Source organism: Phyllobates terribilis, unplaced genomic scaffold (assembly GCF_046119375.1).
Source record: "Phyllobates terribilis strain yellow unplaced genomic scaffold, ASM4611937v1 Scaffold_10__3_contigs__length_209671492, whole genome shotgun sequence".
Taxonomy (NCBI): Eukaryota; Metazoa; Chordata; class Amphibia; order Anura; family Dendrobatidae; genus Phyllobates; species Phyllobates terribilis.
In genome coordinates this window covers 171,437,486-171,450,028 of record NW_027362770.1, presented here as the reverse complement: position 1 = coordinate 171,450,028, position 12,543 = coordinate 171,437,486, and the positions used below count along the sequence as shown (strand labels likewise).

General features: G+C 47.2%; 2 protein-coding genes across 2 annotated transcripts; both read left to right on the top strand.

Moving 5' to 3' along the window:
• The first annotated feature begins 6,193 nt into the window (after positions 1-6,193).
• Positions 6,194-6,872, top strand: LOC141164667 (E3 ubiquitin/ISG15 ligase TRIM25-like). The gene has a single exon (XM_073650156.1). It carries the CDS (start codon positions 6,243-6,245, stop codon positions 6,870-6,872), a length of 630 nt encoding a protein of 209 aa, XP_073506257.1. The 5' UTR covers positions 6,194-6,242.
• A 201-nt stretch (positions 6,873-7,073) lies between these two features.
• On the top strand, positions 7,074-7,826 carry LOC141164666 (tripartite motif-containing protein 14-like). Its single transcript, XM_073650155.1, has one exon. It carries the CDS (start codon positions 7,074-7,076, stop codon positions 7,824-7,826), a length of 753 nt encoding a protein of 250 aa, XP_073506256.1.
• The last annotated feature ends 4,717 nt before the right edge of the window (positions 7,827-12,543 follow it).

Sequence of the window (12,543 nt, the reverse complement as noted above, 5' to 3'; positions counted from 1 at the left end):
CGCTCCTGTATCTTGCTACTGTGTCTGTTCTTGTCTGTATACTCTTCTAGCTTGTTTCCTGTGTTTCTCTATGTCCGTACCTTTCCTTTTTCTGCAGAGTCTGAACTCGTACCTAACTCCTGCTCGTTGTCACTGTACTTACGTTTGTGAGTTTGTGGTCCACTCGCTACTTCACTGTAAGTACCCTGTGGGTATCTGGTTCTGCCTTTCCCTTCCTGCCTGTTCCGTGTGTACAGAACCCTGTCCCCCCTGCTCTGGCTTGCTCACCGCTCCGGCGGTTCTAGCCTGCTCTGCCTTGCTCACCGCTCCGGCGGTTCTAGCCTGCTCTGACCCTTTGCTCACTGCTCCGTAAGCCTTGCTCCGCTCTGACCCTTTGCTCACTGCTCCGGCAGTCTTGCTCCGCTCTGACCGTTTGCTCATTGCTCCGGCAGTCTTGCTCCGCTCTGATCCTTTGCTCACTGCTCCGGCAGTCTCGCTCCGCTCTGACTCTTTGCTCACTGCTCCGGCAGTCTCGCTCCGCTCTGACCCTTTGCTCACTGCTCCGGCAGTCTCGCTCCGCTCTGACCCTTTGCTCACTGCTCCGGCAGTCTCGCTCCGCTCTGACCCTTTGCTCACTGCTCCGGCAGTCTCGCTCTGCTCTGACTACTCTTGCTCACTGCTCCGGCAGTCTCGCTCTGCTCTGACCCTTTGCTCACTGCTCCGGCAGTCTCGCTCTGCTCTGACTACTCTTGCTCACTGCTCCGGCAGTCTCGCTCTGCTCTGACTACTCTTGCTCACCGCTCCAGGCGGCCTCGTCCTGCTCTACTCTCGCTCACCGCTCCAGGCGGCCTCTTCCTGCTCTACTCTCGCTCACCGCTCCAGGCGGCCTCGTCCTGCTCTACTCTCGCTCACCGCTCCAGGCGGCCTCGTCCTGCTCTACTCTCGCTCACCGCTCTAGACGGTCTCGTCTTGCCCTGCTCTCGCTCACCGCTCTAGGCGGTCTCGTCTTGCCCTGCTCTTGCTCACCACTCTGGGCGGCCTTACTCTGCTGTGTTTGTCCACCACATTTGTGGTTCTGTTCCTGAGTCCCAGTGTGTACTGGGTCCTATCCCGCCTGTGTTCCTACCTGCTAGTGCCTCCCTGTCTGCGCTCTAGCCGTGCTTGCCTGTACCCCCCTGCCTGCATACCCGCCTGCCTGCATACCAGTCGTGCCTGCCTATACCTACCAGTCTGTGTGCCAGCCTAACCAGTCTGTTCCTGTATTCCCCTGTGTGGGTCAACAGCCGTGTCCAGGGTCTGTCCTGGAGTAGCACCTGGTCCCTCTGCTCGGTTCCTCCTTGGTGCACTGGCGTCGTATGCTGTCGTGCGACCCTGGTCGGATCGGGTGAATAACTAGTTACGCCCCTCCAGGCATTCACTCTCTGGCACGGTCCAGTGGAATCACACGCACACGCCGCTCAGCCCGGGCGTGTGCATTACACGCGTCACAATGATGAACAAATGGTAAGTTGAAATCAGGATATCCCAAGATGGGTGGTTTTACCAGGTAATCTATTAGTTCTTCCAATACCTCCTGGTGGTCTGCTGTCCAGAGAATGGGCTGTTAGGACGAAATGATTGATTCTTTTAAGCCTGGTCCTGCCCGCATTATGCTTTTTCTCCAGGGGTGTTGTTGACTCTGCCCCCCCCCCCCAAGAGGAGGTATAGTGGGGCGGCAATCCTGGAGAAGTTTCGAACGTAAGTATGATAGTAGGAGAGGAATCCTAAGATCTGCCTCAACTCCCCGACATTAGAGGGCCGCTTATCTTTTAAGGCCAGTACCAAAGCAATTTCTGCTGGGTCCATGGTATATCCTTCTGTGGACCCAATTTTCCCTAGAAATCAGACTTGCCTTTTGAACAGTTCACACTTCTTTGAGGTTAACTTAACTCCGTATTGTTGATACCGCTGTAATACGATCCTCACGCGTTCAACATGCTCCCGGAAGGTTTTGCTGTGTACCACATTGTCATCAAAGTACGGCTGGCAGATATCGTCGCTCAATGCTTCTAAACATGTATGCGGATCCACTCATATAACCCCCAACCGTGTGATGAATGCTGTCAAGGGTCTACTGGACTCTTCAACAAACCCTTGATGGTATGCTTTACCCTGATCGAAGAAAGAGAACCAGCTACTTCCTATCCAGCATATCTTGTATCTTTGGTATCGGGTGTCGATCGGGTACTGACTTTTGGTTTCGTTCCCGGTAATCACAACAGAGTCTCAACGAACCGTCCTACTTCCTAACACAGACAATAGGAGAGGAATAAGACGACTTCAACTTTAGGACCCAACCTCTGTTAATTAGATCTTGTAAATACTCTTTCACTTCACGGTGTAATGGTTTCGGCACAGACATGCAACTTCTGGTTACTGGGGTTGTGTCTTTCAAATTGATTTTCAATTGCAACGACAGGATACAGTCTATATCAGAGTCATCTTTAGAGAATGCATGACACTTTTCTCTCAGCATCTGTTTTGCTATCTTCAGCACACAAGTGTTCCAGAGGTACTGGGGGATCCCAGGACCCTGAGGTGTGTCGTGCAATTTCCTCCCCTGGGCAACTCCTGTTCCTTGGTGGGAAGACTGAATTCATGGTAGACCCCTGGGCGGGTCTCACACTGGCTGGATATACCATTTTAACGGTTTCAATGTGACCTAACCTAACACAGTCTTTGGATCCAGTCTAGTTTCGTGTTTCGTAGTATTCATCACCGGTACTGTCACTCGAGTAAACCCACCAGTAGGAATCGTAAGCACAGTCTCACTTTGAACTAGGCCTTCCGGAAGTTCTGAGGAGTCTTTTGGCACGAACAGTCTTTTCTGGACTTTTCTTCTCAGTTCTACCCGGACTCCACACCTCACCCCCACCATTTGGTTTGCAGGGATGATGGTTGGGCGCCAGCCTACCTTGACTTCTTTTAGGTCCATTGTATTCTGTGCTTTCTTTACTCTATGAATCGTGTTTTCCACCACAGCGTTGGGTATGGCAAGTGATGTGGCAATTGTATCCACCACCAGCGCCCCTGCCTTGTGTTTCGTGATGACCTCACTGATTACATTATAACCCAGGATAGAATCCTATGCCACGTTCTGGTCACTGGTCAAAAGAAAAGGTACCAAAAGCTCAATGGTGTTGCTGTTCTTTGTGGCCCTCAGTTGAAAAGTCACTTCCACCCAGCCTATGAAAGGGATTTTGGTCTGGTTAACAGCTTTGCCGTGGAGTTCCACTGATCCTAAGAGTATGTGGTAGGTAGCGCCTTCTCCATTTTTCATTTAAAAGGCTCGCTTGGGTTCCTGTGCCCCACAGTGCTTTTACTAGGAGTCCATCTAGCTGGCACTGTATAAAGCACCTTTCACTGATAAGGCTGATGAGGCTATCTTTACTGACCGAGGAATCCTCCTCCCAGGAGTACATCGTTTGACCTTCGCACTGGGCATTAAGTAACTGATGCCCCTGTTTCTTTTGCAGCTGTTGTAGACGGGAACACACTTGGGGATAGTACTGACACAGCCATTTTACCTCATGCGCCGTTCTGGGGTTTGGTGAGATTTGGATTTGCTTCTGGGGCCTCCTCCATGTCATGGTTACCAGTCGCCCCACACTGGCAACCTCCTGTCTTTTAACCCAAATGATGGTGACCATTGACATTCCTTGGCATAATGTCCTTCCTCACCACATCTTAGACAGTGGACACACACCGTACTCTGATTTGCTAAACGGTATACTTCACAAGCTGGGTATCTTCTGTTTTTGAACCCACTCCTGAGTCTGAGGAATACAGGTTCTGGCCTGGAACAAATCAACTTTTTCACCTCAATCAACTCAGCTCGCAGTTCTCCTATTACTTCCTCCCAGTCAGTGCTGGCGGTCCTCTCTTTTGTTGGTGATTTAAGGTTCCTTTCCGGAGGTGGTACTGGAGGGTCTCCATGATGATCTTTCGGACTGGCCACCGGGGGTCTCCAACTTCAGCCTACTCATTTTGGTGATTTTAGGAGCAGAGCCTTTCTTTAACTTCTGTTTGCTCTATGACTCCAAAATAGCTGTCTCATTCATTTTTTCAATTTTAACTTCGTCCAGAATGCCAGGATCTTCTAGGTACTGTTTCAGCTGCAACTTCATGTCTTTGCTGATTAACCCCATTCCCAATGATCTCAAGAACTTCTTCTGAACTAGTCCAGCATCAAACTTCTCTGCTTCTACATCTCTGGATGCAAACAACCTATCCTTCAGTTCAATTGCTCTGAACAAGAAACTTTGGGATGATTCATTATTTTTCTGTGAGAGGTTAGTGAGTCGGTGGAACAATTCTGAAATACTCTCTTCTTTATAGTGTCTTTTTAAAATCATCTTCAGCTGTTGCAAGGTCAATTGAGTCTTCATTTCTAGCATACTACGGAGGTTCAGTCCCGGGCTGATCGCTTTCACCATCCCCTCGACGATCAAATCTGGCTGGTAGCTCTTCTATAAGCCTGCATCGATCTGGTGCAACAAGTTCATATAAGACAGTTTATCTTTCTGTTCACACTCTCCAATCTGTCCCAGGATTTTGAATTCTTTCCTTATTGTGATTTGTGGTGTTAGAGAGGACTGTCTTCCTGATTTATCTAACCCGAGCAGGGTAAAGGTTCTGTCTGAGTCTGTCACCCGTTCAGAGGTTTTGGTCGATTCCTGCAGGGCTATTGTTAGGGCTTTGAATTGTTCTTTCAATTCCTGTAGTTCTGTCTGCAGACGGAGATTCCCGCTTTTTGTAATTGGTGCCGCCCCTCCATCCTCCAACTTCAACCTGGTTAGAAACTGTGTTAGCTCCTGGAGGAACGACCCCATGACGTATTCAGCTTCTTTCTCCCCCAGTTTATCCATTTTTGCATTAATGGCAGCTAACAGTTGCCTGTGGCTGTGTGCTTTAGAAATCTGTTCTTCTGACATCTTTATATGTTCTGCTACTGTTCTCAATTCTTCACAGGTTAAGTGAAGAAGCAGCTCACTAATTCTGTCCGTTTGTATTTCCACATCCATTGTTGCTAGTGAATTTTCTTTAGGGCTGGTCCCCTTTAACTGGTGTAGCAGAGTTGAATTGAGGTGCTGTGCTCCTGTGTTTTTCCAGACACTTTTCCTCTTCTCCCTCTACATGCTAATTTCCACTCAGGATTCCCCGTACGGGCCACCAATGTTACACGCACGCTGCCTAAGTTCAGATAGGGGCGAGACTGGTTTCATGAATTCGTTGGAATCCTGGGGGAACCGTAACTCAGGGCAACCATAGGCTGCAGCGTCTCTCAGGCACACGATAGATTCAATTGCTGACCAGACACATCTGACAAGAGTCTTTTTCAACAGTTTAACAGTGGATTTTAATCTGAAGCACAGCCAGTGCAATTCAGGGATATTACAGCAACAATCTTCATTACAGTGCAGTCTGAGTTTCTTGAGAAATGGCTCCAGTAACAATACAGTAGTTTCTTCACAAGGCACAGTATTACAGTTTCTTCAGTAGCATAATTCAGCATAGATTAGATCTCTTAGCAGCACACTTCTATGCATACACAACCACAGGCTTTTCCTTCACAAGGACACAATAGTACACAGCATTCTTTATCCTGCATGGAGATGGAGGGGGAGGGTTTTATGAGGGAGATGATCCCTGTGACACAATCCCTTCCAGTCCTTATCTTCCTGCCTGATAATACTCTGCACTGTTAGTTCAGGGAGTTTACCTGACCTGTGTTTAGTTTTTCTCCTGATTTGAATCCTGTTCAGTTGCATTCTGTCAGATCCAGATAACACACTACCTTTCTTTTTGGCTTCAGCCAGACTACAAGTTCCCCACAATCCCCCTGGGGCTCTGCTAAAACACTCCCTGAATCCTCTGATTCTGTTAACTTCTATAGTTGCTGGATGCTTCTGAAGCACAACAGCGCTACTTCTGCCTTTCACATGTGGTATGATCAGACCATGTTCCTGAATGGTAAGACACGGCCATTACACAGTACACAGCAGGGGCACATTTATAAGATTATCTCAGCACAGGAACATTTTATTTAAACACATACAGTTGTGGAAATTATTATTATTCCAAGATCTATGGATTAAAATGAACTTTGTTCGTTGGACAACAACTTTAAGTTGTGAACTCCTTCCATCGCATAAACAATAAAAACGACCTTTGGTTTCTGGGCGTGTAAGAATTATAGGATAATTTCTCTTCCTCCATCAGCCATGGCGTCTGCTGATCTGAGAGACGAGCTGCTCTGCTCCATCTGTCTGCGCACTTATACAGATCCTGTAATGCTGAGATGTGGACACAACTTCTGCCGGATGTGTATAGATCAGGCGCTGGATACACAGGACGAGTCTGGAGTTTATTCCTGTCCTGATTGCAGAGAAGAGTTTCGGAAGCGGCCGGCGCTGATGAGGAACTTTGCTTTGTGTAATATTGTGAAGAATTTCCGGCATACTGAGTCACCTCAGGAAGAGATCACCTGGATCTGCTGCACTTACTGTGTGGACTCTCCTGTACCTGCTGTTAGATCCTGTCTACACTGTGAGGCTTCTCTGTGTGATAAACACCTGAGGTCTCACAGCAAATCACCAGAACACGTCTTATCTGATCCCAGCACTTCTCTGGAGAAAAGGAAATGTTCTGTCCATAAGAAGATCCTGGAATATTACTGCGCTGAGGACGCTGCTTGTATCTGTGTGTCCTGCAGTTTGGTTGGAGAACATCGGGGACACCAGGTGGAGCTGCTGGATGAGGCCTCTGAGAAGAGGAAAAAGAAACTGAGCATTAATCTCCAGAAACTGATCACACAGAGAGAGGAGACTAAAGAAAGAGTTCGGAGTCTGTAGGAACGCGAGAGAAAAGTTCAAGAAAAAGCAGCTGGAGAAGCCGAGAGAGTCACTGCCCTGTGTACAGACATCAGGAGACGGGTGGACGACCTGGAGAAGAAGGTCCTGAGTGACATCTCCAGGCAGGAACAGGAAGAGTCACTGTCACTGTCTGCTCTGATCCATCAGCTGGAGATAAAGAAGGACGAGCTGTCCAGGAAGATGAGACACATTGAGGAGCTGTGTAACATGACGGATCCACTGACTGTCTTACAGGAACCAGACACCGGTGACTTGTGTGATCCTGAGGAGGACGGAGGTGATGAGGACACAGGGGGACATGATAAACAGCTCCATGATGGAGATGACCTGGATGTGGCTGTGATCTCACACACATTAAACACATTATGTGACGTAATATCAGGTATAAGGAGCGGGATCTATGTGGAGGGTCCTGCAGACATATTACTGGATGTAAACACAGCTCATAATAATGTCCATATATCAGATGACCTGAAAACTGCAACCTGGACACAAACAGATGAAGAACGTCCTGAAACGGCAGAGAGATTTCAGGATTATAACCAGGTGATGAGCAGGAGGGGATTTACCTCAGGACGACATTACTGGGATGTGGAGATCAGTAGATCAGGAGATTGGATGGTGGGGATCTGTTATCCCAGTATAGACAGGAGGGGAGGTCAGTCATGTATTGGACATAACAACAAGTCCTGGGGTTTGTGGAGATTTAACAATCAGTATGTAGTGATACATGGCAGTAAAGTGATCCGGTTACCTGACAAGATCTCCAGTGATAGAGTCAGGATATGTCTGGATTATGAGGCCGGGCAGTTGTCCTCTTATGAGCTGTGTGACCCCATCAGACACTTACACACCTTCACTGCCACCTTCTCCAAGCCCCTTCATGCTGCATTATATCTCACTAGTGGTTGTTTGACAATAAAAAGGACATGAGTGTCAGTGACAGGTGATCAGGGCCGGCTCCAGGTTTTTGTGGGCCCCGGGCGAAAGAGTCTCAGTGGCCCCTTTAACACATACCACGCTTCATGACGCACAGATACAGCAGAGAAATATATATATAGTACAAGGCCAAAGATTTCACTTCTTACATTACATGACCGATATCTATTGTAAATTCCACAACAGCTCAGAAACCGGCGAATCGCTCCATACAGAATACTGGCCCCCATAAAATGCTCCATACAGGATACTGGCCACCATATTACACTCTGTACAGGATACTGGCCCCCTTATAATGCTCCATACAGAATACTGGCCCCCAAATAGTGCTCCATGCAGGATACTGACCCCCATATTACGCTCTGTACAGAACACTGGCCCCCTTATAATGCTCCATACAGAATACTGACCCCCAAATAATTCTCCATGCAGGATACTGGCCCCCATATTACGCTCTGTACAGGATGTCATCTCTCCCCCCCTTATAATGCCCCATGCAGGATATCACCTCCCCCACCATATAATGCCCCATGCAGGATGTCACCCCCCCCCAGATAGACAATCACATGAGGAGGAAATTCAAAAAACAATTTTTGGTACAGACAATCGGGAGGGATATAACCAAGATACCCTCTCCAAGAATAAAACACATTCATATGTCTGAGCCATAACCAAGTGCTAAAGTGCACTGTGCTTTACATAATTTCAAAAAGAAAAATCCATCTCACACCTAAAGGCAATTAGATATGCTGTCACTACTCACATGTGTTTAGTCAGTCAAGGTGCCGTCGCCCCTACACGCGTTTCGGCGCTGTGCCTTCTTCCGGGGGTGTCAGTAGTGATAGCATAACTAATTGCCTTTAGGTGTGAGATGGATTTTTCTTTATGAAATTATGTAAAGCACTGTGCACTTTAGCACTTGGTTATGGCTCAGACATATGAATGTGTTTTATTCTTGGAGAGGGTATCTTGGTTATATCCCTCCCGATTGTCTGTACCAAAAATTGTTTTTTGAATTTCCTCCTCATGTGATTGTCTATCTGTGGTGCCTTACTTTTTGGCATACTACTAATATACTTAATGCTATTCCAAATTTTGTAATGTTTTAACGAATTTATATCAATAAAATTTATGAGATTTTTTCAGATATTGTTCATTGTACGTCTTTCTTCTTTTTTCATTCGTGTTGATATGGACGTTGAACAGTGCTATATTGTCCTGCTTTGTATAACTTGACATGTTTATGATCCTGATGGTCAATTATTTTGCTTGTTTTATAGACGTGTATTTTTAATTTTTTTTTTAATTATCTTTATTATTAATGGAGGACATGGAATGATTTGAACTTTTATTGTTTTTGTTTTTTTTCATATTTTTTTAACTTTTGTTTTTACTTTTTACTGTATTTACTAGTCCCCTAATGGGACTTGAACCTGTGATCATCTGTATACAGCAATACAGTAGTATTGCTGCATATAGAAAATTCATACTTGAAGCCTGACAACAGGAAGAGTTTCAAAGGACCTCTGTGATGACATGCATGGAGGTCTTCAATTGACCCCCGGATGTCATAGCAAGCCATTAGCGCCTGACGATCACGTCACGGGGGCCTCGATGGGCGCATACAATGACGAGCCCCCATGCCGGCGCGCTGTGAAGAAGGTCCCATCCCTTCACCCCACAGATTGCTTCAATGTCAAGTTCTTTTCATGTAGAACATTTTTGTTCTTGCTCCTCTGGAGTCACATTGATTGTACTTTACCTCCTCCATGTTCACGATCCGCTCCTTCTATTAACCCATAGTCTGTTGATTATAAATAAATCTCTATTAATAAATTGGCTATAGATTTGTCATCTCTGTCATTCTGGTCCCATAATTCATTTTACCATGAACCCTTTACATTCTGTATGTGATGTGTCATGTATAAGCAACACTCCAAGGAGCAGTGACCAGTGGTGGGGGACATATAACATCCAGGGTCCAAGGAGCAGTGACCGGTGGTGGTGTGAGGGTGGTGAGGATGGCATCCCACTCCTCTGATATTTCTATTTATTAAAGTGTTTTTTACATGTATGTTACTGCTATGTATTTAATGGTTATCTTCCTGTGGGCTGAAGTGCTAACCAATGGCCACAAGTTGTCTGTATCTTCCTTTTCACTGTGGTATAAAATGTAGGTGAAATCTTCCCAGAAGATACAAGGCAAGGACAGACATCAGGCACAAAGACAGTGTGAGGGTTAACTAGCCCAGAGTGGGAGGTAGTTCTGTGGGATTCTGGGTGAAAGGGATCCATTTTAGTCAGTCTAAGGCTAAGTTCACACGATGCGTTTTTTATGCGTTTTCGCGGTGGTTTTCCCGCCGCGGAAACGCTGCGAAAATGCTTGTTAATAGGTCTGCCAGGTATAGCAATGCGAATCCGGATGTGCTGTGCACATGATGTGGAAATCTCCACTCTAGATTCACATTGTGGTAAAAACAGTAGCATGACCATTGTTTGGGCAGCACGTTTCCGCGGCAAATTCGCGCCCATTTACTTGCACAGCGAGAGGGGTGTGGATGGGAGGAGTAGTAGTCTGCTCTGCCCAGCCTGTGTACCCGCAGTCAAAAAAAGAAAAAAAAAATTAAAAAATAAACCTTATACTCACCTGTCCGGTGGCCCCCGGTGTCCTGGTCCCCGGCAATGCCGTCTACCCGGCGACCAGCCAGTGTACCGAGCTGCCAGGACCTGCGCTGACGTCACTGATCAGCTGATGGTCACGTGACTATCAGCTGATCAGTGCCGCCAGCAATCAGCTGATCAGTGCCGCCAGTGATCAGCTGATCAGTGCCGCCAGTGATCAGCTGATCAGTGCCGCCAGCGATCAGCTGATGCTCAGCTGGTTTGGCTCCTTGACTGAGAGGGTTAAACGGGACAGTGCCTTAACGGGGACTGTGGAGATATCAGATCTCGAAGCATCAGCGCACCTGCAACCCCACAGTACACTATTTCCTGTAGCGGGCCGGGGTGTCAAAGAAACAAAACTCGCCAATGACTACCACCCTGTGGTCCAGTGTTACAGTGGGACGTGTTACATCCAGGTAGGTCTCAAGCCTACACAAAAAATGATTAAGAGCCTCATAGTTGTTCAGAGTTTTACTGACTGGGATCCGATGTATTAGGATAAAGCCCCAAGTACATGGCCATATTATGTGCATGAGCCCTATAGGGGGTGCTGTGAAAGAAAGTAAAAGAAAGTCATTTTTGAAAGAACCTTTCTTGATCTAATATGATGACATCCAACCCATCCATGGTTTTAGATATACAGCAATTTATATGGGACTCAGGTAACAGGGAATTACCAAGTTATCCCTATCCATTGTTAGAAAATAACTTTCCGATCGCTGGGGGTCCGACCTTGCACTGACTCTGAGAACCAGGGCTTTGAAGGGCACCGTGTAAATGGAGCAATGGTGGGTCATGCATCTACTCCATTCATTCTAATGGGAGTGTCGAACGCAGCGCTCAGCTATCTCCGGCAGTCCCATTTGAATGAATGGAGCAGCAGTGCGGATCTCGATATTGGTGGGAACTCCAGTGGTCGTGAAGTTATTGGATTGGGGATAACTTCCAAACTTAAGAATACCTCTTTAAGGGGAACCTACACCAAAAGTGAGAAATAGCTTTAGGATGATGAGTGTTCATACTTGTAAAATCTTACATATGTACATTCGCAATGATAAGAATGATGGAGCCTCCTCAAGACTCTGCCTGTTGCTACAAAACTTCTTAAAGGGGCTGTCCACAAAAGAAAAACTCTGCTCATACTCTCTATTAGTAGAATATGAACTTCCATATATTTGACGGATTGGGGAGTCACTTTAGGAGAAGCTCTTTCATTGGAGGACTTGCCACAACTGCAGATTATGGAAACCATCAGACCATGTTATTCTCACTACAGATGGTTGCGGGGCTGGTAGGCTTGAGCACTCCATCACTGCAGATCACTTTAGGGTATCGCACCCAGGGTTAATATTTTCGGTCAGGGCTTTCATTCACTTCTGAAGGCACCACACAGGTAGGAGATCATCAAGGAGTGGAATGTAATCACCCGCTGTGTCTACCCAACCTCTCTAGAGAGTCCTCCTCCAGAACAATATTGTAGTCCGGAGCCATCATTTCACTATTTGGGGCATGTTCAATGATCAGCAAATGCAATCTAGGCTATTTACTCACAGTTCTTTATCCACGTTACTCCAGCTGGTCATAACGTCCCACGTCGCACTGTGCTCACCAGGTGAGGGGCTCGGCCTACTCCCAGATAACTTTGGAGCGTTTCACAGGACCCCCTTTGTGTGTCCTTTCTCTGGCCTGTCATACCCCGCCATTGACCTTGTTTTTGTCCAGCTGCCTCGGGCCTTCTCCGGTGAACGTTGGTGCCGTTTCCCTGACCCTATGTGGTGCCTTCCTAGCGGGTGTAGCGAGGGGCTGCGCCACATAAAATGTCACAGCCTCCGGTTTCTAGCTGAGGGTAGTTCCCCGCCTCCACTAGTTTCGAGGACCGGTCTCCCCCTTTGGCCTGACCCCCTTACGCAGGTAGATTCGGGCGTGCGGTGGCGACTCGCCGGTCCACACCCCTGGGGTCCCTTCGTTCCTTGTTCCTGGAGCCTCCTTCGCTCCTCTTCCTTCCTTCTCCTTCCTCCAGGCTCCGGCCGCTCTCTCAGGCCTGTCT